The 25226-nt window shown below is 57.0% G+C and overlaps 2 protein-coding genes across 3 annotated transcripts in view; one reads left to right on the top strand and one right to left on the bottom strand.

Annotated features, from left to right (window-relative positions):
* The window catches only part of JPH3 (junctophilin 3), a 76580-nt gene extending 66631 nt beyond the window's left edge, over positions 1 to 9949 (top strand). Inside the window, exons 3-5 of the mRNA XM_043436314.1 lie at positions 4621 to 4745; positions 5733 to 6631; positions 8201 to 9949. Of these exons, the coding sequence (XP_043292249.1) occupies positions 4621 to 4745; positions 5733 to 6631; positions 8201 to 8281 (1105 nt within the window). The 3' untranslated portion in view covers positions 8282 to 9949. The remainder of the gene's footprint in view (positions 1 to 4620; positions 4746 to 5732; positions 6632 to 8200) is intronic.
* A 2653-nt stretch (positions 9950 to 12602) lies between these two features.
* Positions 12603 to 25226, bottom strand: part of KLHDC4 (kelch domain containing 4) — a 31709-nt gene continuing 19085 nt past the window's right edge. For both annotated transcript variants that reach the window (XM_043436315.1, XM_043436316.1), the window contains 7 exons: positions 22173 to 22265; positions 21024 to 21183; positions 16845 to 16920; positions 14851 to 15059; positions 13990 to 14392; positions 13397 to 13522; positions 12603 to 12846 (listed from right to left, as the gene is read on the bottom strand). In XM_043436315.1, the coding sequence (XP_043292250.1) occupies positions 12677 to 12846; positions 13397 to 13522; positions 13990 to 14392; positions 14851 to 15059; positions 16845 to 16920; positions 21024 to 21183; positions 22173 to 22265 (1237 nt within the window). In that variant the 3' untranslated portion in view covers positions 12603 to 12676. The remainder of the gene's footprint in view (positions 12847 to 13396; positions 13523 to 13989; positions 14393 to 14850; positions 15060 to 16844; positions 16921 to 21023; positions 21184 to 22172; positions 22266 to 25226) is intronic.

The raw sequence follows: 25226 nt of genomic DNA, 5'->3' as shown, positions 1-25226 counted from the left end.
AGGCTTTGGCATAGTCAATAAAGCAGAAATAGATGTTTTTCTGGAACTCTCTTGCTTTTTAGATGATCCAGCGAATGTTGGCAATTTGATCTCTGGTTCCTCTGCCTTTTCTAAAACCAGCTTGAACATCTGGAAGTTCACGAATGGACTAAAACTACTGAATTGTACTCCTCAGATGGGCGAGTTATATATGTATGTATTATATATATATAGTCACTATTATATATATACACACACACTATTATATATTATATACAACAGTATTATATACACAATATTTTATATATAATAGTGTGTGTATATATAATAGTTGTGTGTATATAATTTATATACTATATATCCACATATATATACACACATGCTATTACATACACACAGCTATTATATATACATACACACTATTATATATATACACACACTAATATATATACACACACTAATGTATATACACACTATTATTTTTTTTAATTTATGTTTTAATTGGAGGATAATTGCTTTACAGAATTTTGTTGTTTTCTGTCAAACCTCAGCATCAATCAGCCCTAGGTATACATATATCCCCACCCTCTTGAACCTCCCTCCCGTCTCCCTCCCCATCCCACTCCGCTGGGTGGATACAGAGCCCCTGTTTGAGTTTCCTGAGCCACACAGCAAATTCCCTTTGGTTATCTATTTTAGATATGGTATACACACTATTATATATACACACACACATATATGTGTATATATGTGTATGTATATATACACACATAATATATCTATATTATATAAACACTATTATATAGATACACGATTATATATACTGATATTATTATAAAGATACAATTTTATAGACACACACTATTATATATACACAGTATTATAGACATGCACACTATTATAGACACATTTATATATACACAGACTATTACACACTATTATATATAATTATATATGCACCCTATTTTATATATACACACATTTTTATATATGCACCATTGTGTGTGTGTGTGTGTGTGTGTGTACACATATATATATATGGGATTCCCTGGTGGCTCAGATGGTAAAGAGTCTGCCTGCAGTTCAGGAGACCCAGGTTCAATCCCTAGGTGGGGAAGATCCCCTGGAGGAGGAAATGGCAACCCACTCCAGTATTCTTGCCTGAAAAATCCATGGCCGGAGGAGCCGGGTGGGCTACAGTCCATGGGGTCGTAAAGAGTCGGACACGACTGCGCACCTTCACTTTCTTCACTTTCACTTAACTATATATATGTATACAGACACTATTATATAGACACACACTGTTATGTACACATTGTTGTTGTTTAGTCACTAAGTCATGTCCGACTCTTTTGTGACCCCAAGGACTGTAGCCAGCCAGGCTCCTCTAAGCATGGGATTTTCCAGGCAAGAATACTGGAGTGGGTCGCATTCCACTCCAGTGGGAGCCCCTTCTCCAGGGGCTCTTCCCAACCGAGAGATTGAACCCACGTCTCCTGCATTGGAAGGCAGATCCTTTACCACTGAGCCACCAGGGAAGCCCTTTTACATATACACAGTATTATATTTATACATACACACACACTCTTATAGATATACACCCAATTATACATATTCACACACTATTACAGATACACATGCTATTTCATATATACACAATACAATATATACATGCACACTATTACATACACACAATTATATATATATACACAGACACTATTAAATAATACACTAACATACACACACTAGTGTATATACACAGACACTATTATATAGAGACACACACTATTATATAGACACATTATTATATACATGTGTGTGTGGATGTGTGCTCAGTTGGGTCCAACTCTTTGTGACCCCATAGACTGTAGCCCACCAGGCTCCTCTGTCCATGGGATTCTCCAGACAAGAATACTGCAGTGGGTTGCATTTCCTCCTCCAGGGGATCTTCTCAGCCCAGAGATTGAATCTCATCTCTTGTGTCTCCTGCATTGGCAGGAGATTCTTTACCACCGCACTACTTATTACATATATACACACAATTATACACACACACATGCTATTATATATGAATACAATTATATATACACAGACTATTACATATACACACACTGATATATATTCACACACTGTTTTATGTATATACACACTATTATATATATATGTATATATATATATACATTATTATGTATATAATATGTATATACACACTCTGAGTTATATCTCAATGAAGTGTTACTACCAAAGCCAGCCCCTCGGACAGTCTGGAGAAGCTGCAGTGTGAGCTGAGGTGAGCCCCGGCCCATGGGCAGGTTCCGAGGGAGCTGGCGTCCTGCCCCAACCACAGCCCTCTCAGCTACGGGGGCCGCCTTGCAGGAACCAGGTCACACCGCCGGTCCGGGACGGGCCATGTCCAGTCCAGTGTGTGTGGGGCTGTAGGGCCTCACGGGGTCAGATGAAACCCGTGGGCCCCTCCTGGGGGGAAGCAGGAAGCACGTGGGGCACTCTGAGTATGATTTCAGGGTGCCCTGGTCTCCAGGTCGGGGTATCCGCGTAGGGGTCGCTCACCGGGTCCCATGCGGCAGACGGACAGAGAAGGATGGGGAGACGTAGTGGGGAGCTGGCTCACCTGACGGGACCCCCGCATCCAGAAACCCTGCCTCGGTCCTTCCCCCTGTGCCCCCAAGGCTCTGGCACCAAGATGGGCCTGGACGACCGGGGCCTCATAGTGGCCCTCGCCGGGTCTGACGCAACCCTGCTGGTTCTCAAAGTGCACACGGGCCTTGGCCAGCCTCCCCGCGTCAGGGCAGACGGGACAGCCTCTGAGAGCCACAGACTTGCCCTGTGCCTTCAGGGGTGCAGGTGGGGGACGCCACGCGGGAGCCTGTGGGCTGCAGCCATGGCTTATCAACTGATGACCGCCGATGAGCTCCGTGTTCGTAACTGGTGCTGCGTTACTGGCTTTGCCCCCACGAGCTTCCTGCCCCTCGTCTGTCGTGATGACAAGCACGGTTCCTGAGGGATCGTCCACAGGGCGCCGCTTCTCCACTTCCACTCCGAGGGGCCCGGGCAGCAGCCACACTGAGGGACACTGTCTTTCCCTATTGCTTAGAAACCATGTGAAGGGAAGAACTTCCCCAACACTGCGTTTTTACTCCTAGGTTAATTCTGTCTTGGCGGCCTGCTCCCAGGTGAGGCGGCGGGCTGGCAGGCGGGGGGATCCTGGAGGCGGCTGCTCCGGGCCCTGCACTCCTGCTCACGTGATGACGTGCACGCTCTCTGTGTACGGCACACCCTGTTTTCTTCTTATAAACTCATCCTGGTTAGCACAGGGGCAGTCTGAAATAAACAGAACCCCGTGGCTTACAAGGTAGTGAGGGGTCTCCAGGTGGAGCCCATGGAGTGGGTCCCATGGGTGTCAAGGGGTGTGTGGCCAGGCTGCTCAGAGAGCTCCGGGGAAGGGAGGAGGCCCCTGGAGGACCAGGCTGCAATCATCTCGGGGGACTGGCGGTTGGGAAGCAGGCCCCTGGAGCCAGGACAGGAGGCAGGAAGAAGTGGAACCCAGAGGCAGGTGAGAACCTCCATCTGGGTGACCCAGGCCTGCCCCCAGCGTGTCTCATGCGGACTCAGCTGGGGAGGGACAGGCCCGAGTGCTGGGCTGGAGGCTGTCCCGCTGCAAGTTTCTGGGCCGTACATCAAGCTCGTTTGGAGTCATGGCCCCCGTGTCCAGCCTGAGGTGTGGGGTCCCCACGCTGGGCCTGTGCCCCCACACAAGGGCAGTGCCATCACCGACTCTGAGTGACTGCGGGGAACCATCACCCTGGGTGCTGATGGGTGCTGGGCCCCGCCTTCTCTCAGCGCCTAGAGACCACAGCTCCCACCCACTTGGGGAGGTTTTCTCAGACTCCCTGGGTGTGTCTCCTCCACGTCCACAGGGTTGGCAGCACCAGCCTGCAGAGGCACTGTGGTGGCCAGGACAGGGTCTGCAGGGAAGAAATGCTGGGCTGGGGGCCAGGGGCCAGCAAACCCCTCCTGGCCTGTGTCCTGGGAACAGGAGCTGTGCAGCTCTTGGCTCAGCCGGGTTGAGCGAGGCCCCTTCACACGGGCTGGGACAGAGGCTAAGCGGTCGCCTGGGGCAGGTCAGAGCTAATGTGCAGGCAGGCTGCACTCCTTGGGCCCTGGCACCCTCTGTGCCAGGCCGACGGGTCCCACCCCTTCCTGCTCCAGGCTGGCCACCTGGAGCACGGCCCACTTTGCGCACTGGTGGAGGCGGCATCAGTTCAGTTCAGCTCAGTTGCTGTCATGTCCGGCTCTTTGCAACCCCGTGGACGACAGCATGCCAGGCTTCCCCGTCCATCAGGGAATAGCCACCCCAGAACCCTCGTCTCTGCTCAAGGTCACACTGAGCACCGGCCCACCCCTGGAGGCTGAGACGAGTGGCCAGGACCTGGGGAGGAGGGGTCCTCAAGCAGGACTGGGCTCTTCCCAGGTCAGGTCCCGCTCTCGAGTGTGGCCTGCCCCGTGCCCACTGCGGCTGGAAGGCACTGAGGCCCTGGTGGGGCTGTGTGGGTGAGCGAGGTGTCGGGCACCCTGTCCTGGCCTGTCCTGTGCCCTCACCGCCCTCCCGTCTCCCCTGCCCAGGACTTCCCACTCCCGGGCCAAGGCGGAGGCAGCCCTCACTGCGGCCCAGAAGGCCCAGGAGGAGGCGCGAATCGCCCGGATCACTGCCAAAGAGTTCTCCCCTTCCTTCCAGCACCGGGAAAACGGTGAGTCCATGCAGCCGGGGTCCCCGGACACCTCCCACGGGCTGTGCCCCGGAGCCCCCTGCCAGCCCATTGCATCCCTCCTGCCTGCCTCTCCCCCAAGACTCTGGTGTGCTCTGAGCCCCCCAAGGCTGTTCTAAAACTCTGTCCCTACTCTGCCCGACCAGGTGGCTGCCCGCCACGCAGAAACTGTGGCCACTGCGGCCCCTGGCCTGCTCTTCAGTCCACATTTAAACATCAGCGGCCACACATGACCAAGCTGGTGGCCGAGCTGGTCAATGAAGCTCGGAGACACTCAAGGGGCACCCACCTGTCCTCTCGGAGTGGGGAATGGATGAAAAGAGTTAGAAGCCCCTCGAGTCAGCCAGACCCAAGATCCTCCTCCCTCCTTGGGAGCAGGGGAGGGTGACTGGTCCGAGGGTCTGCTGAGGCCGAGGTCTTTCCTAGCAGCCCGCTCCTTACCCTCCTCTAGACACACGTTTCCGAGAACAACTGGAAGGCTCTTGAGGTGCTGGTGTGGGCTCTTGAGGTCCCGTCCCGGGACCACCCTCCAGAGCTTTGTTCTCAGCCCTGCTTTTGGGGCAGCCTGGAGAACCCCAGGACCCAGGATGGGGACACGGGCAGTGGGACTGTCACTTAAGCTCCACGTCCTGCCTTGCGGAAGGTCACCCAGCATGAGGTGTTCTGTCCTCAGCAGGAACGCATGGGGGTACAACCTGGGGATGCACTCTCAGGTCACCCCTGCAGCTGGGGGCCACCCCATCATCCTGATCCAGTCACCCTCAAAAGTGCCCACAGATGAGAATGGGTGTCTTCGCGGGGCTTTGAGAACACTGTCCTCCAACTTTCTCTGCCCCCCCACTCCCAGCTGGCAGGCAGCGAGTGCCACCTGGCCCAATCCTGGTCCCCTCCATTCTCAGGCGGGACTGGGCCTGAGCACAGAACACCCGAGTAACCAGCCCGCCCCAACCTGTCTCCTCCCTGCCGCAGGGCTAGAGTACCAGCGGCCGAAGCATCAGCTTTCCAGCGACGACATCGAGGTGACCTCCACGGGGACACCCCCGCAGCAGGAGAGCCCCGAGCTGTACCGCAAGGGCACCACCCCCTCGGACCTGACCCCCGACGACAGCCCCCTGCAGAGCTTCCCTGCCAGCCCCACAGCCACCCCACCCCCGGCCCCCGCCGCGAGGAACAAGGTGGCCCACTTCTCCCGGCAGGTCTCGGTGGACGAGGAGCGGGGCGGGGACATCCAGATGCTGCTGGAGGGCCGGGGAGGGGACTACGCCCGCAACAGCTGGGCCGAGGAGAAGGCCGGAGGCTCCCGCGGCATCCGCAGTGGCGCCCTCCGCAGCAGCCAGCCCGCGGATGACTTCCGCACCCGGGGCGCGGGCCACAAGCAGTCCGGCAACCCCAAGCCCCGGGAGCGGCGGACGGAGTCCCCCACCACGTTCTCCTGGACTTCCCACCACCGGGCCGGCAACCCCGGCCCCGGGGGCCCCAAGCTGCTGGAGCTGGACGAGGAGAAGCTGAGCAACTACGAGATGGAGATGAAGCCCCTGCTGAGGATGGACTCGTATGCACAGGACGTGCACCCCCCGAAAAGACGCTACAGCAAGGGGGGCGCCGGCCGGGGCCCCGGGGAGGACCACCGCGCCGACGAGCGGGCCTTCGGGGCCCAGAGACTGCGGTCCAAGTCCCAGAACAAAGAGCACGCCAGGCCGGCCCCCTGCACGGAGCCCGCAGTGCAGAGGCTGGAGAGCCTGAGGCTGGGTGACCGGGCAGAGCCGCGGCTGCTGCGCTGGGACTTGACCTTCTCCCCGCCCCAGAGGTCCTCGCCCGTGGCGCTGGAGTCTGATGACGAGAATGGGGACGAGCTCAAGGCCAGCACGGTGAGTGGGCACCAGCCGTCCGGGGCGGGGTCGGGGGTGGGGGCTGGGCGGCGAGAGCCTGACCCAGCGCATCCAGCTCTCAGGACCCTCCCCCGCAGGAAGCCCACCTACGGGGATTCCCGAACTGCCTCTGATAGGTCCACGCAAGGGTTACTCCCCCGGGCCATCTTTACAGCAAAACCGCTTGGGTGGTTCTGAAAGCTCTCCCGCAAGAGAAACGGGCACCCTGGGACTCCCCCGCCCCCAAACCTTCCTTCAGCTTTCTCGGACCTCTCCCCCTGCTGTCCTCACCTTTAAGGAAAGTTCTGTGTCCTGGAGGGAAACCCAGAGGCCAGACAGAGCAGGCGGGACACACACGCATGTCCACTCCCACGTGGGTGAGATGGACACAGTGCCTTGGCCGGTGGGATCAGATACGCGAGGCGGGGCTGTGACCCAGGTTCCTGGGGCCCCGTGGGGGGTGGGGTGCCTCCTGCTCAGCTGTGAGGTCCACGTTGTCTCGTGCACGCCCCCCACAGAGGGCAGGCGGTTTGGAGGAGAGAACAGAGGCCCGGGCCAGATTGAGTGCTGGGGCTCTTGCACCCCGGAGGGACCCCCCAGGTCCCTTGCTCCCCCCACCGCTGGCTCCCTCCCACCTGGAAGCAGACGCTCCCTGCTTCCTCGACCGCATGACGGGCAGGCAAGACCCATGAAACTTGTATAACGGCCCAGCGGCTGACGGACACCCCATGTGACCAGCCCTCGGGGCCCCTCTCAGCGTGCTCAGCCCCCAGCAGCCACTGTGAGCCTGGAGGGCTGGTCCTGAGACGCACCGGCCCTCTCTGAACTCAGGCGGTCCTCGCGGACCCAACGCCCAGCTCTCTTCCAGAAACGCGCATGGTGTGTGTGCACGTGCACGCGGTTAGTTTAGGAAGCCGAGCAACTGGCAGGGTGGGAGATGCAGGAAGGGCTCTATATTTAGCCCCCTGAACCATGCTCCTACTTTAAAACCTCTTAAAGTGCGTCTTGGGTGCTTTAAGACAAAGCTACTTACAGGTGCGCCACCACTGCCGAACCCTTCCATGGAAGGGCTTCCCGCGGAGACCTGGGGTGGCCAGGCAGCCGCTCTGTTCTCCCTGTGCAGCCCTGGGGCCTGCAGAGGCTTGAGGATGACGGGTCCTGGGAGGGAAGGGCCGAGGCTGCATGCCCCGGTGGGCTTCCTGCCCCAGGACTGCACAGGGGGCCCCTGTGGCTGCACACCGCCAGCTCGTGGAGAGGACTGGGAGAGCTCAGCCCTCCCTGGGTTGGGGCCACGCTTGGGTGGAGGGGCCGCTTCTGAAGCCTGGCTGTGCAGAGCTGGAGGCAACGACACCGCAGGCCAGGGGGCGGCTGTGTTCAAAGACCCGGGGCGGGAGATGTGCAGGCCTGAAGGGCTTCAGAGTCCAGACTTGGAGGCTCATGGGAGCCTCTGACCGGTTCCTAAGCGATCCATGTCCATTTCCCCCCACCCAGCCCCCTGGGAACCCCTAGTTTGGCTCAGGAGGAGGGGAGCGCCGCAGGCTTACCTCACCTTTTCACCTTCTGTTTCAGGGCTCCGCGCCGATCCTGGTTGCCATGGTGATCTTGCTAAACATCGGAGTCGCCATTTTGTTTATTAACTTTTTCATCTGAGGAGATCGTCACGTTCGCAAAAAACAGTTGGGGTACAAATGGGGGACGTTTCAAAGCGAAACAACAAAAGGGAAGGCTCGTCGCTCGGACACCCAACGACAACTTCCGAGTCTTTTCACAGAACCACACGATTGGGTATTACTCACAGTTTGCCTTTTTTTCTGGGTAATGTTTTTTGGATTTTAGCCACAGTTCCTTGCTTGTATAACACTATGCTGTGTGGCATGGCAGAAGGAGGCCAGCACGCCGACCCTCCAGCTTGATGTGGAAAGAAAAGGGATCCCGGCAAGTCCGCGGCAAAAAAAAAAAAAAAAAAAAAAAAAAAATCAAACCGTCGCCGTCATCACACTGCATCAGGGACGTGGAGGGGGCAGCCTGGGCCTAGGATCGGTGGTCCGGCTGTGGCGGGCGGGGCGGGGGCCAGCGGCTAGGGACGGCCGCCCACGGGAAGTCCGGTAACCCTGCGTTCCTGTTCTGGAGGAGCGGGTGACAGGCGTGGGCACCCCCCTGGGCCTTGTTCCGTCTCAGACCTCTGCTGCACACCCCGGGGGGCGCCCATGAAGCCATCACACCCCGGCCCCTGGCGCTGCCCACGGCCCTCGAGAGGCCGCCTCCCCACACCGAGTCTTACAGCAAAGTCCTTATTTTTCTGTCTCTCCCTCCCCCACCAACCCAGGCCCCCAGGGCTGCTGCACAGTGGGCTTCCAGGGGACTGGCAGTGGGGGCAGGGGAGGGGGCGCACTGTGGTTGGGGGCGGGGGGGGTGACCTCACGGGGACAGCCTGTCGTCGGGCCCGGGCCCCAGCACGTGGCATTGGTGCACTGCAGGTGCAAGATGCCCGTCCAGGCTCCTGCCGAGGTCCACAGCCCGGTCGGCCCCACGCCACGTGGTCCTCTCTGGCTGTCTCTGAGCCCGTGGTCTCCACCTTCTCGTCCTGTGCCTGCCTCCACTGCCCCGGCAGACCCGCGTTTTCCTCCTAGATGCCTCACGCGCACTCGGGGGCTGGCCGGGTCCCAGGACAGGAATGTGGTCACAACCCAGGGGGGACCTGACAGCTCCTGAGCAGTCATGACATATCCAACTCCAGAATATGCAACGTACTTGTTTCAGCCCCACAAGACCAGGTTCTGGTGTGTCTGCCGCCAGCGCTGCCCACCGTCCAAACTAAACACCAAGGTCCCAGACCATCTGGGTGCCCGCCCGGCGGGCGCGTGCGTGGACGCGTGTGTGGGGCCCGCGCTCAGCCTGGGGGGGCCCGGGGCTCGGCGCCCGTGGGCTCTGCTTGCTCTGCTTTTGTTCAGCTGTCTCTCTGCTACGTTTCGAGCAGATTTCTTTACTACACTGCACTGGATTGCTATATTTTTAACCAGAAATAAACTAAAGATTAGAGCATGTTCCAGTTAAATTCAGTTCTATTTTTTTTTTTTTCTGTTACAGACTCACCCCCTGTTCCTTTTCCCAGTTGGGTTGAGTTTGGGGGTCTTCTTTGGGGGAGTGGGGGACACAAGAGAGGGAGGGAGGATCTGCAGAAGATACATTTCTGATGCTGTTACTTTCTAAAGGGATGTTCCATGTTTTTGTACATCTTTGGTTCTTTTTTTTTTTTTTAACTACCGCGTGGTTGCCGCAGCCCTGGAGAGAACCAAATAAACATGCCTGCTCCTCGCAGCTCCACGCGTCCGTCCATGCTGGGTGTGTGTCCTGTGATTCCGTCTGCAACACTTGGTAAAGGTCAGAGACCTCTGGTACCTTCTGGGCACTGCAGGACACAGATGGTACCCGCACAGGCAGGGCACATATTCATTCACACACGAACACCCTGAACTGCCTGCAAAACAGCGGCAGCACAAACGCCCATCATTCGAGGCAGGGGTCTCACTGGGGGCAGGCTGGTGTCCCATCCCGCGTCCGGCTGCTGGCAGCACCCCTGAAAAGCGGAGCAGCACCCGCCTGGACTGCTGCCATTTCCCTGCACCCGGGGAATCCCAAGTGGGTTCCGCCAACCATCACACCCTTGGGCTGACGGGCTCCACAAGCTAGTTTTTAACTGGTTTCCAGACAGTGGTCAAAGACTGGACTGCCCCGCAGGCAGGCTGGCCTGTCGGCACCCCGGGTTTCCCAACAAGCGCGTCCACGGGCTCCCTCAGGGCCAGGCCAGCTGACCCACCACTGCCGGGCACATCCCTGGTGGACACGCGGGATGGGGAAGAACGAGTGTGGCGGCGGCCCCAGTAGTGCAGAGCGCTGGCAGGCTTTAATTAACCCCAAAGCAGCCTCGCGAGAGGCGTCTTGTCCCCTGACAGCTGCTTCCGAGCTCGAGATGTGAAAACCAGGGCAGAGAAACCGAGAGAACTGGGCTGCTCGGCTGGGCCGTGGAGAGCGGGGCCGGCCGTCCCCAGGCTGGGAGCTGTACCTGCACCCAGACAACTGACAGGGAAGATGGGGTCCGGGCAGAAGAGCTCAGCGTTGCTGCAGGAACACAAGTGGGCCTGCTTCCCTGCTGGACACCCTCCATGGGGGCTCTGTGGGAGCCTAAGGGCACTCTCCACTTTCCCACCTTCACAAAGCCCGACTCCCACGGGAAGTGTGCAGAGCATAGGGTGGGCGCCCAGACTCCTGCACGGCCCGGTGAACGTCCCCCAGCGTGCTGGCCTGCTCATCAAACGGCTTCCTTTTGTTTCTAGAGCCCCACTTTGGACAGTAAGTCATATGGCCACCCCACTTAAAAACCTAAGAGGACGTTCCCGAGAGCCCCAGGGAGAGGTCCAGGTAACAAGCCCAGGACGTGGCGGACTTGTTGAAGCAGACGAATGTTGGGGAGAGTGAAACAAGCTGTTTCTGTCTTTCACCCTTTTTTAGTTTGGGTTTTCCTGACCCAGCAGCAGGACTGGCCCTGCAGGTCCCCCCTGGTCCCCTGGGCGAAGGCCATCTCCTCTGGGTGAAGCTCAGCTCACCCTACAGGGCTCGCCTCCAACTCTTCCTGCTTTTCTCTCAGAAACTTGACGTAACAGTGCCTTCCACACATCACAACCCCTCTGCCCACAGCCACACATGGTCAACTCACGACACCCAGCTCGTACTGTCCTGGTGTCGTGAGTCCTGTGGGGGATGCGGGTTTTCTACCAGGCAGTTTGGTAAGAGGAGGAGCCCAGACAAGGGCGGAGTGACGGGCAGCCAGGCTCAGGCTGGTCGGTCTTGCTCTGCCCAGAGCTGCCGTCAGGAACCCCGCAGGAAGCAAGACTGAGAAACCACAGGCCCCAGTTACCAACCATGTCTCTGACTCAGTCGGAAAGGAAGAGAGCGCAGCCGCCTTTGTAAAACCAGAGACAAAGATGTACTTGCACCGTGTGTCCATGAGGCTGGGAACATGACCTCTGGGACAGACTGTGCCCCGGCAGTGGGGGTGTGAGGGCGTGGGCACACACACACTGGGGCGCTGGCCACCCCAGGGAGCGGCGGGACAGAGACGGCCAGGCCAGGCAGGGGGGCCAGCAGGAGGGCCCCACGAGGGCGATGGAAGCAGGCGCCGCACTGACCGTCCCCTGAAGGGGAGCCCCCCTTCTGTCCAGGGGAGCCCCCACTCCATCCAGGGGAACCCTCTCCACCCAGGGGAGTCCCCTCTCCATCCAGGGGAACACTCTCCACCCAGGGCAGCCCCCTTTCTATCCTGGGGAGCCCCCTCTCCACCCAAGGAAGCCCCCTTTCTATCCTGGGGAGCTCCCACTCCATCCAGAGAGCTCCCACTCCATCCTGGGGAGCCCCCTCTCCATCCTGGAGAGCCCCCACTCCATCCTGCTGAGCCCCCTCTCCATCCAGAGAGCCCCCACTCCGTCCTGGGGAGCCCCCCACTCCATCCTGGGGAGCCCCCCACTCCATCCTCGGGAGCCAGTGAGACAAAGCGGTGAGCCCATCCAAAGGTGGGGAGGGGAGGTGGGCTCACCAGCCAGTCAGCACAGCACAGAGCAGGCAGGAGGCCCACGGAGGGCCCGGGCAACCCTGACATGGAAGACACTCCAGGAGACCCCAGGCCAGGCCAGACGGCACAGCGAGCAGACCACCCACCGACAGGCACTTTATTTTCCAAAGAACCAAGAAAACTGTACAGCAAGCGGTGGGAGGCTTCCGGCACTTTTTAGACAGGAATGAGACGGCTGACCGCGCAGTCAGGCAGAGCTGGACACCTGCTCGTGCCGAGGGGAAGCCCCGTGAGCCCCGCATCCCACCAGGCACTGCACCGTGGGCGTGGCTCACCCTCGCCCTAGCCCAGTCGCGACCTGCCAGCGGCCCAGCCGGACGTGCAGCACAGGAGAGGGGCAGCGGCCTCGGGCCAGATCAGTTTATTTTAAGCTGCAGGGGACCGCGCCTCCCTCGGTCCACCTTCCGGCCGGAGTGCGCTCAGGCCGAGCCATCGTAGAAGGCCTGGGCCAGGGCCTGCGCGGCCCGCAGCACCCTCCTCTCTGGGGCGCCAGGCCCGATGTCATCCCGCGCACACCTCAGCCAGTGCTGCTCCGTCCTGGGCAGGTAGTCTGTGAACAGCTCGCCCGGTGCCACTGAGGGGTGCTCCTCTTTGGTGGGGAAGGAGAGAGAAACATGTTCAGTGAGGAAGGGGCCTACTTTCTACGGAGCGAGCGTGTGAGCACCCCACTTCCATGGAGGACTGCAAAAGGAAAGAGCAGAGGCCCCGCTCACAGCAGGTGCTCACACACCTTCCACACAGTGAGACACACACACCAGCTGCCTGCCTCGGGGGCACGTCTACACAGCAAAGTGAAAGAAGTGAAAGAAAGTGTCAGTCACTCAGTCGTGTGCGACTCTGTGCGACCCTGTGGACTGTAGTCCACCAGGCTCCTCTGTCCATGCGAGTCTCCAGGCAAGAATACTGGGCTGGGTAGCCATCTCCTTCTCCAGGGCATCTTCCAAACCCAGCAATCAGACCCGGGTCTCCTGCATTGCAGGCAGACTCTTTACCATCTAAGCCACACAGCAAAGTAAGCTTTAACAAAAACTTAGTAAACTTTAAAATCTTGTTACCACAAAAAGGAGGGGAGCTGTGAGCTCGGGGGAGCTGGCCCCTCTCCCACCCCCCCAGTGTGCCCCCCACCCGCCAGCACTCACCCCCGCCCTCCTCGCCGCTGTCCTCCTCCTCCTCCTCCTCCTCGGCCTCCTCCCCGCCGCCCTCGGCACCCTCAGCCTCCTCGCTGTCCTCGTCCGAGTCGGTCTCCTCCAGCCACTCCTGAGATTCTTTAAGCAAAGGGGAGAACCAGTGTCAGCATGGCTGTCCCAAGGACGCCACCGTCTGCCTAAACACTGGGACATGAGTGCGGGGCACGCCCAGCATGTCTGGGGCTCAAGGCCAACACCTCATCCCTGCGTCTCATGGCGGGGCTGGGCCGAGAGGCTGTGCTCCGAGACAGGAGGGTCTCACAAAGCCACTCAGAGCCTCTCCCCACACGTGTGGATCTGAAGGTATCTCAGCCTCAGCCCAGGACTGAGCAGTGACCACGTCCACACAGCCTGCCTGTGGTGTGATGGGGCGGTGGGGAGCAGGGTCCACTCCGGGCACACAGCGATGCCTGGGGAGAGCAGGCATCCAGTCCACACTGCCTGGGGTGGGTCCAGGGTCACGAGTGGTGTTGGGGTGAGCCCGCACCCTCCCCTGGCCTGCAGGCACTCTCTATGGGCGTGGGGTGGACGGCGCTCCCCCTCACCTGGGTCCATCTCTACCAAGACCGTCCACTCCTCCATCTTATGGAGGTCCAGGCAGTAGAGGTCACTGAGGGTCACCTGGCGGTCGCCGGCCTCAAACATGCCGCCATAGAGGTAGAGGCGCCCGTGCTTCACGGCCAGCATGGCGTTGGAGCGGGGGCTGGGCTCCACCGAGGCAACACCTGCCTCCTCGGGGCTGTCATCGTCCTCCGACTCCAGCTGTCCCGCCGCCCCCGGGGCAGCGAGCACCTGTTTGATGGTGACCACGGTCCCGTCCTCTGAGACCACCTCCCTGACTACCTCCAGGGGCTCCTGGGCACTGGGCCCCTTCACTTCCTGCTTGTCGGCGCCCCCGGGCTCCGCCTTTCTACCCCGCCTGCGCCTCCTCTTCTCCGCCTTGGGCCCCTGCGGACAGAGAGCAGGCAGCACGATGCGGCGAGCGCCCAAGCATCAGAGGACCCCTGTCCACCCGCTGGGCTCACCCTGGGCCACACCCCCGCCGGTGTGACCTCTCGGAGGAATGAGCCACAGACACAGCGCTCACGCCATCCGACCCCCGTCAGAGGTGCCAGGGCACTTCGTCCGGAGCCAGTCTTCCCCGCAGGCTGGATCACCCCCGCTTTGGGCCCTAGGGCCCTGTTTCTGAGGCCCCCGATCTGACGCAGCCCCAGGGAGCTGAGCCCCAGGACAGCAGCCCCTGAGCCGCACTCCCAGCCTGTGCCGGCAGCAAGGGCAGGGGCGACCCAGTCCCCGCCTTCAGTGACGGTGAAGACGGTGATGATGGCTCCACAGAGCCCCACAGACACGGGGACAGGGGCGGCCCTGAGGTGAGGGAGGTGTCGCAGGCCCGGGGCCCACGCTACCTTCAGCTGCCCTGCAAACCAGCGGTTCCTGGCGGGGTCGTAGAAGTGCAGGTCGTTGAGGAAGTCCCCCTCCAGGCTCTCCTCCTCCTCCTCATCACACACCCCTCCGAAGAGCAGCGTCTGATGGTTTGGGGCCACAGCCACCGAGAATCCGGATCTCGGCGTGGGCTTGGCTCCAGAAGGGTTAATCCGTGTCCACGACCACTTGTCTGCCAAGAAGAGGAGGTGGGGACCCATGGACCCACAGGAGGGCGCAGCCGTGGTCTGTGCCTCCTGGGCCAGCCACCCCGGACGTCAAGTGTCCTCCTCGAGGGCCAGTCTAAAAAGAGGTCACCCGTCCACACAGCCTCCCGACATTCGCCTGGGGTACTGAGCAGTGGTGCTGTGAAGGCAGGCGTGAAGAGGAGGCCGGCCCACTGGCTCTGGGGCCCCCCCGCACACCACGCCCTGGGGCGGGCCAGCACTGCAGTCCTGCCCTCTGGGCGGGCACTGGGTTTGCAAAATAACCCTCAAGAGGGGGTTGGGTGTGGACCGTGAGGGAGTCTCCCCAGCAGATTTAGAAAAGGACAGGGATGTTTTTCTGTAATGAAGCGACCCACAGCAAGCATCCCCTGGAGGCATGACCCCAGTTGCATCCATTAGCAGGCCACAAGATCACTCATGACAACCAGCGTCTCAGTGTTTAAATAAGAGAGTGTCAGCGTGCCTCGCATGAGGTCGGGGGTGGGGCGGGGGGGGAGGTACTCCCCCAACTATGAAAGGGTGAGGGTCCCACTGCCTAGAACACAGTCCACTTTCAAGTACAGGTTCGCTGACGGGTGAAAGGGGCTCTAGACTTTGGCTCCACGTCCCCATCACCTCTGCACCTGAGAAACGCCTTGTACAGAAAGAACATCACAGCAGGAAAGAGGACAGGTCCCTGCCCAGCAGGCCTCTGGTCCCGCAGAGACGTGCGTCCCAGGGCCAGGGGGCAGCCCAGGATGAGACAGGCCCCGTCCCTTTAAGCCTCTCTCCCACCACTGGCACCATGCCAGCTAACCACCTCTCCTAAAACTCCCTTGTTTTTTGAGAAAAGCCAGTATAAAGCACTGTTACAGCAATAATAAAACTTAAACTCATATGTAGTGCAGGGGATGGCAGTAGGGTCGTGGAGGAGGTAGTGATTTCTCTCACCAAATCACTAGTTTTTGAGCTTTAAAAAATGGACAATGGGAAGACACCTAAATGACTAACTGACAGAAGAAATGGATGACGATGCGACACATACACACAATGGAATATCAGTCGTTAAAAAAAATGAAATAATGCCATCTGCAGCAACATGGATGGGCCTAGAGATGATCATCCTGAGTGAGATAAATATCACACGGTATCGTTTATGTGTGGAATCTAAAAATGAATACAAATGAACTTACTCAGAAAACAGAAACAGACTCACAGACATAGAAAACAAATTTAGGATTACCAAAGGGGAAGGTGCGGAGGGATAAATTAGGAGTATGAGATTAACAGACACACGCCACTATGTGTAAAATCAACAGAGACCTACTGTGGAGCACAAGACCTCAGTATTTTACAACCTATAAGGAAAAACCGTCTCAAAAGCAACAGATATACTTAGATATAACTGAATCACTCTGCTGAGTACTTGACACTAACACAGCATTGAACATTAACTATACTGCAATTAACAAAAAAGAACAGTGGTGACTTCAACCCCATCATAAGCCTTCCAGGAGTCTACATCCTAACACTGAGCATGAAGAAATGAGACGACACAGGCACCGTGGGTGGACCGACACCACTGGGGTTTTTAACTCAGTGCATCCTCGGTGCCCGGGAGGGGATGTGGGAGCTGTTTGCAAGGTGTTCACTGGCCTGCCCGCGGGGGAGGGGGCACGTGCAGGGGCTCCCCGCCAGCCCCAAACCCTCTGCCTGCCTTTCCGCCAACACACAGCCACCCACGTGGCTTGTCCCTGGCACAGCACACATACCTTCTCTCCCCTCCTCAGCCTTCAGCAGGAACATGTCAGAGTGCTGGGTGCCTCTGTCCACATCCTTCCTGACTCTCTGCAAAAGGAACAGGGAGCCGTGAGAAGAACACGTGCCACACCATGCCATGCACGGCCCCTCAAGCTTGTGGTCCCGGTTCCTGTGGAGGCAACAAGGGAGCCTTCACTCAGATCAGCTTCAAAATCTGAAACAGGACAGGTTCCCTCCAAGCCCCCCAGAGCCCTCTGCTCAGGGCTATACCTGCAGCCGAGAAGCGAGCCCTGCTCAAGGTCGATGGGCTGGCGCAGGGACCTCTCCAGTCATCACATGGCCATCCTCCACCTTCACCCCGTGTGCCCTCCATCCCCATCACCTCCGAATATTGGGACTCAAGCTTTGGTCCAAGGACCACATGAAACTCTGTGCAGACGCCAGCATACCCGCTCGAAAGCTTTGCTGAGCTCCTCAGCAGCGCCGCCTGCCTCACATCAGGCTCACGGCCCGGGCAGGCAGACACTGTGGCTCTCTGGAGCACACCCAGTGTGCACACTGCACCTCCCCGTCAGGGCACAGGCGTCTGGACGGCAACCTGGCAGTACAGCTCTCCTGGGGGGCTCCAGCCGCTGGGGGCAGCAGCTTTTACTTCCAGGTCTTTGTCCTTCAAACTCCCGATTTTTAATCAACTCCTAACTCCAGAGTATCTCTATGCTTACAGAACGCCTGAGCAGCTGGCACAGGGTTCCCACATGCCCTGCACTGTCCCTTTCCTGTTGGCCCCCTGCCTTCATGGGTGTGTGTGTACCATCAGCAAGCCACACCTGAGCCAATGGCTCACTCACACTCCTGTTCTCCCCAAATCCTTCTCCTGTCCCAGGGCCCACTAGGTTGTCGTGGATCCTTTGGCCTCTGGGCCACGAAGACTGCTCAGACTGGCTTGTTTCTGGTGACCCTGATGTTAAGGAGTGCTGGTCAAGTGTCCTGTAGAGCGCCCTCCACTGGAACCTGTCCGACACTGTTCTCATGACTGGACAGGCTATGGGTTCCGGGTGGGGTCTCAGAGGTCAAGTGCCCTTCCATCCCACCCTCCCAAGGGTGCATGCTGTCACCATGACCGCCATCGCAGACGTGGACCTGGGTCACCTGGCTGAGGTGTTCATCGGGTTTCTCCGTGGCCCAGTTACTGCCCCACCCCAACTTCCCAGCCTGTCCTTGTGGGAAGAGCATCCCTGTGTGCAGCCCCTCGTCGTGCTCCACCTCCTGGAGGGTGGAGCGTCTGCCCTGGGCTGGAACAGTGCACGGGGCATCTGCCTCTCCTCCCCGTGTACTGAATTTGAATAAATTCAAGTCACTGGCTTGTGATCACATGCACCCGTGCACCGTTGGGTCTCCTCTGGACTACAGTCTGATACCACCTAACTCATTCCACTGCTCACATGCCTCCAGCTCTGGCCCCTGGGGACTCTCGAGGGCAGGTCATGAGCCCCTGATGCACCCCACTGGCGCAGGTTTCTTGGGTTTCCTGGGCCCCGGCACTGTTCATACACTTCCTGCCCTAGTTCTGGAATCAGCCACTTCCCCACGGAACCCTGTGACTTCACTGGACAGTCCTAGAATCCCAGGTCTGGGTGCGAGGCCTTATCACTGGGAAGTATGGTTTTGTTCTCTCAGCTGACATGCGCATAATTCATCTTGTCTTGTTTACTAATGAGTACGTGTTGTTTACCGTAAGGGGGAAAACTATCTTCCTTTTGGATAACAAAACAATCCACCTGTCTGTGACTGGACTGTGGCCTGAGCATCCTAGAACCAAGGATGAGGCCGGGACTCTGCCTCCTCTTTCATCCACGGGGACACTCACAGTCAGGTGGTCAGCCTATGCACACCACGTCCCCAAGACAGTCCTCCCGTCCTGCAGGCTGACCAGGAAGTGGCTGCCAGTCCCAGGCAGGCCCACCCTCCAGGCCAACGCCCCGCACTCACAGGAGCTAAGCCCACACCGAGGGCTCACCCACAGGGACGCGCAAGGGAAGTCGGCGCCGCAGGCGGGTCACTAGAAACCAATCACAGCCAGCGCAGCCCTTCCTCTCTTCCCCTCGTCCTCCCGCACCTGTGGTATCCATGGTGTTGCTCTATCTTTCCTAGACCAATAAGCGGAGCGGGTCTTCCTCGCCGTCATGTGTAAATACACCTGCTGTGGCCTGTGGCCTGTGAACCAGAGCCCGTCCCAAGCAGGCGCTCTGCCGGCCGGGTCTATGGCTTCCACAGAGCGGCCGGGGTGCAAGGATGCTGCAGCCGTCAGGGCTCCTCCCGAAGTGTGCAACGCCCCCATTCCACCCCCGATCCACATAGGGTGACTGGAGGCCACCGTGCGCTGGTTTCTCCCGTGGTGGCCTGCGCGGTCCTCCCCGGTGACACGCGGCGTGCTGGCACGACTCGGCTGTGCTGGAAGAGGACATGGGGTGGGCCTGACTCCTGGGGGCTGTGGCGTGTCCACCCGGGGTCTCAGCTCTCCTCCTGGGTGAGCAGACGGTAACTCCAGAGTGGCGACTCGGGCGTGCACTTCACACAGGATTCCTTCCTCTGCTCACACGGACCTCTGAGAGACGTGTGCCAAGCACGACCGCGCTAAGCTGTCACAGCACAACCATCAGTGGCCCCAGAGCCCAGGACAGCCTGTGCACACGCCCCAGGCCCTCCTGCCTGGACCACGAGCTCTGGACACGTGTCCTGAGTCTCCTACTGCCCCAGGCTCACACTCAGAGCCGAGCCCTTCAACTGCCAGCAGGAGACAGCCCTGGCCAGGCTGCCGACTTTGGTGCGCCTGGTCCCAGCAGGCGACGCGCTCTGGCGCTCCAAGGGCAGCACTGCAGTGGACCAGACTCCCGGCCACTCTTAAGAAAGGACTCCAACAGCGCTGGGGGAGGACTGGAGCAGGGGCATGGGAGCACCGGGCTGAGGGAGACAGAGCTGCCAGGGAGGAGCAAAGGGCCCCCATGTCACTCCCGGCCTGAGCACTGAGACACAGCAGCAGCCTGACAGCAGAGCAGGAGGCCCGGTCAGCACGGGGGGACACCAAGGGAGGTCAAGGGCACGCTGGGCTGCCTCGCAGCACGTGGACGGACAGCCCTACTGTGTGTGCTGGAGGCGCCCTCTGGACAGGCCAGGACGCCCTGCAATAAACCTGCTAGGACTGCTTCTTGGCTCTGTGTCCGGAACAGTGAGGCAGGTGGGGCGTTCCTTCTCCGCCTGCCAGCATGACCGCCGGCCAAAAGCTGCCCTCAGCACCTTGGCAACAAGAGGTCAGTCTTTATTATCACTTCACACTGGTTCTGCTAGACTGACAATGGCAGGAATTTTTCAGAACTGGGGGTGATGATGGCTGAGGTCCCCAGATGGACTGTTTGTGGAACATGGAAGCCACCACGAGATCAATCCTCATGAGCTAAGGGCTTGGTGGTACAGGCTGCCTCACTGGATGCTGCCCAGCTCAGCCAGACGCCCCGGGCTGGGTGGTGACCTGGGCAGGAGGAGCCACGGGCTGCTCCTGTGACTGGTGTCCCCACCCAGGCCAACCACACCATCACACCCACGTCTTCCATCAATTCTGGTAAACCACCATGAGGGCAAACAGACCAGCTTCTCACTCCATCCAATGCCAAGGCCTGGCATCAGTCACCTCTGAATCGTGGTGCTAGGACTGCCCCTGGCTGTCTGTGCAACTGTCGAAGAGCAGCAGTGGGGAATGAGGGCCTTGATTAAAACAGGGTCAGCCTAATGCAGCTTGCTGTTCATCATCCTGTTTGGCTCTGCAGAGCATCTGCTGTGATTAAGAGGCAACTCTGGCCACAGCCCATGTCTCTCACATGTGGACAAGGCCCGGGCAGGTCACAACTGTCTGTTTTCCTTTCCAGAGCAAGGGCTGACCACTGGCTGAGTGGGGGTGGCGCAGGGCAGAAGGAGGAGAAAGGGCCACTTCGTGGCATGCGGGTGAGAACGCAGCAAGGCTGTACAGAACCTCAGTGCGTTCACAGGAGCGGACAACACACCTCTGTCCATGTCTCATCTAAACAACAGAAAAGACCGTTCACATTAAACTAACATGCAATCTTATTTGACGTTCTCATCATCGGCAAGACTGAAAGCACAGCAGACAGAAGTCCCCTGCATCCCGCACGTCTTACCTGTTTTGAGTAGCCACCATAGACGATGATGCTGCCCTGAGGGGTGACGGTCATCTGGCAGCCCGACCGGGGTGTGGGCCCAGTCCCGGATGGGGACAGCTTGCTCCATGTAAAAGTGTCCAGGTTGAAGGCATACACATCATTGTAATAGATGTAATCTCTGTTGTAATACAAGAACAAAAACAAAGAGGCAGCAACATGAAAACGTGAACTTCATTTAAAATAAAGGTACCTTTCCTACACATTGTGCCTTCTGAGGCATTCCAAAAGGCACGGTGGCCCTGCTCACTCCACACTCCTGGACTTCAGAGGCAAAGTGCTCAAAACACAGATGGGGCCTTGAGAAGGGAGAGTATGGGGAAGGGTGGGTCTGCCCAAGTCACACACAGGGGGAATGGTGTCCTGAGGGAAGGTCAGAGGCAGCCACAGGCAAGAGGCTCGGGTCAGAGTCACATGATGAGAGAGCTGGGCCTGCTTCCACAGGAAGGACGCACGGACACATGGAAGGAGCAAGTATAGCTTCACCCGTCAGACATGATTCCTGTCACTCCTGCTGCACTCGGGTCACCCAGGCCTGGGGCCCTGCGCCCACATGCAGGCCACTGTGGCCCTGGGAGACCCATCCACAGCTGGGCACTGGGAATGGGACGGGGGCACATGTGAACTCTCTGACCGGTACCCACCACCAAATGCACCCTTCTGTGGGAGCAAGGCTTTCAGTAGGTGAACTAAGGAAGCTGGGGTTCAGTTTTTAAAAGACTTCATCACATTCCACTGTTTTCTCAGATTTCACATGGCAGATATCTAGCAGAAAAATTCTGCATGTAGGATAAATAAAAACTATATTTGGGTTCTCAAGGCTGAACTAATTTGTTTGATACAGATGGTGACCACACAGATTATCTCTTTGAGAAACTTTAAATTTTTTCTGTACTCTTGAAATACTTCATAAACAGTCATTTTAACAATTATGAAGAATTCCACAACAGGACAGCAGAGCAGTAAACCAACCTCAGCAATGTGCCCATGCTGTCAGCCCTGGTTTTAAGGTATGGGCAGCGTCCTCCATGTGTGTTCCAAGCGGCTCTTACCATAGAGAGGCCGCCTCCTTACTGCACCAGGAAAGAGGACCCTCCTGTTGGTACTGACCTTGTACTCTCGTGGAAGCCACCAAAAAGGATCAACTGTCTCTTCCAGGCCACCATCCGATGTCCACTCCGGCCTGAAGGACCACCTGGTGACCTAAATTGAAAAAAACACAAAAAACAGGTGCTTGGCAGGTGGAGGAGGAGGACCTGGAGCTCGTGAGCTCCCACAAACACATCAAAGCACGTCTACACATGGAACGACTCAAACAGAGCATCTACTAAATGCCAGGCAGAAGACCTCAGACTTCCAAAAGCGCAAGAAAACCTCCACATAACCAGGCAGGAGAAAAGAAAAAAAGCAAACAAACTGAACGGATGTGAAAGGGGACCCACAACCACGGAGGGGCTGAGGAGGGGCAGAGGCTCTGCGCCGTGGCAGGCCCCTCACCGGCGGGGAGACCGGGCTGGGCACAGGAGGGGCTTTGGAGCCCCAGAGAAGAGCACAGGAGCCAACAGGCAGAAGGCACAACGGAGTGGCCTGCACGGCAGTGGGGACCGCCACCCTGCACTGCCCAGCCTCAGACGCTTGTCCACAGGTGTGTGCAGGGGCCTCATGCTTGATGCCTGGGCATCGGAGGTCAGACTCAGGGGCAGGATCACGCTTAGCTGCACAGAGACGGCCTGAAGAGGCTGGACTACGGCCACTGAGGTGCACTGGGAAGAAGCCTGGGCCCGCCAAAGGCAAGGTGCCATTGCTGGGGGCACACAAAGGAGGGGCAGGACCACCACAGAGCTTCCTTCCTCGCACACATACTCTCAGGGAACAGGACACACCTACATGAGCTCCAAAGACACGCGTGGGCGTCACAACAGCTAAGACACCCACGAGCAGGCCCAAGCGCTGCCCTCGCCACCACAGGATCCATGAGCAGGCACCAGGCACTGTTCCCACTGTACGAGGACACAGTCCACCACTACCGTCCAGAGACCCGCGAGTACGTGACAAGTACCGCCCTCCTCCACGTGGGGAGTGCGCACGGGGTGCGCCAGGCGCCAGTCACTGTCCCTGCCATCGCAGGAGCTCGCAGGCCGCCACCTCTAAGAGACTCGGAAGCAGGCACCAATCACTGTCCCTGCTGTCCCACGGGCCGCCACCACTGGGGACCCACAAGCAGGCACTGGCCACTGCCCCGCCATGTCAGGAGTGTGCATGGGCCACAACACCTGCACACCCCGTATCAAGGGGATGGTGGCCATCACACACTAGGAAAGGGGCAGCAAGCATCCAAACTGAAGAAAGAGACCGCATGTTGCAACAAAGACCCAGTGCAGCCCAATAAACAAACATTTTTTAAAGAGTTTTACAGACAAGCAAGTTCAGTCACTCAGTCGTGTCCAACTCTTTGCGACCCCATGGACTGCAGCACACCAGGCCTCCCTGTCCATCACCAACTCCCAGAGCTTACGCACTCATATCCATCGAGTCAGTGATGCCGTCCAAAAGCTAAGGTAATTTAGCACCACCAAACCAGCTTTATGACAAATGTTAAAAGAACTTCTCTAAGCAGAAAAGGCCATTAACTTGAAACAAGAAAATTATGAACAGAAAAGCTCAACAATAAAGGCAAACACACAGTGAAGGTAGGAAATGACCCACACACAAATATGACACCAAACTCAGCAATCGTGAGGAGAATATAAATGTAGGATATTGGAAGTGCATTTGAAATTACTACACCAGCAACTTGAAACAATCCTGTGTATGTATAGACACAGACTACTTTATCAAAGCCTCACAAGGGAGACTCCTTGGTGGCACAGTGGACAGGAATCCGCCCGCCAATGCAAGGGACACAGGTTTGATCCCTGGTCTGGGAAGATCCCACATGCCGCAGAGCAACTAAGCCCAGGGACTGCAACTACCAAAGCCCATGCACTCTAGAGCCCGTGTGCTGCAACTACTGACACCATGCACCACAGCTGGAGAGTCCACACGCCACATCTAAGACCCAAACCAGCCAAATAAACAGTTGTTTAAAAACTCACTTATGTAACAAATTGCCAGCCACATGCGTTAGCTTCTGCAAAAATCCTCCAATGCATTAAATGAGACATTAGAGTAGATGGGATTATGTGATATTTATACAACATCCCACCTGAAAGCAGCAGAATACACATTCCTCTCAAGTGCACACAGAAAATTCTCCAGGACAGATCACAAGCTGGGTCACAAAGCAAGCTGTGGTAATTTTAAGAAAACCTGAAATCATATCAAGCTTCTCAGACCACAATGCTATCAGACAAAAATCAATCCTAAGAAGAACTTTAAACACAAACATGTGGAGACTAAACGTTATTAAACAACCAATGTATCACTGAAGAAATCAAAGGGTAAATTTAAAAAAAAAAAAAGCTAGAAACAAATGACAACAAAAACATGGCAATCCAAAACTTATGGGATGTGGCAAAAGCAGTTCTAAGAGGGAAGTTTAGAGCAATACAATCTTATCTCAGGAAACAAGAAAAGTCTCGAACAAAAAAACCTAACCTTACACTGAAAGCAACTGGAGAAGTAGAAACAAAACTGAAGTTAGCAGACAGAAAAAGCATAAAGAACAGAGCAGAATAAACGTAATAAAAAGGAAAACAACAGAAAAGACTGATGAAACTAAAAGCTGATTCTCTGAAAAGATAAAACAAAACTGATAAGCCTTTAGCCAGACTCACCAAGAAAAAAAGAGAGAGGGGTCAAATCAATAAAGTGAGAAATGAAAAAGGAGTAGTTACAACTGACATCATGAAATACAAAGAATCACAAGAAACTACTTCAAGCAACTATATGCCAATAAAATAAGACCACCTAGAAGAAATGGACAGATTCTTAGAAAGGTTCTAACTTTTCAAGGCTGAACCAGGAAGAAGCAGAAAATATGAACAGACCAATCGCAAGCACTGAAACTGAAACTGCGACTTAAAAACATCCAACAAACAATAGTCTAGGACCAGATGGCTTCACAAATCAATTTTACCAAACATTTAGAGAAGAGTTAACACCTACCCTTCTGAAACTATTCCAAAAAACTGCAGAGGAAGAAACACTCCAAACTCATTCTAT

The sequence above is a fragment of the Cervus canadensis genome, chromosome 18 (assembly GCF_019320065.1).
Source record: "Cervus canadensis isolate Bull #8, Minnesota chromosome 18, ASM1932006v1, whole genome shotgun sequence".
NCBI lineage: Eukaryota > Metazoa > Chordata > Mammalia > Artiodactyla > Cervidae > Cervus > Cervus canadensis.
This window is presented reverse-complemented; position numbering and strand designations above follow the sequence as displayed.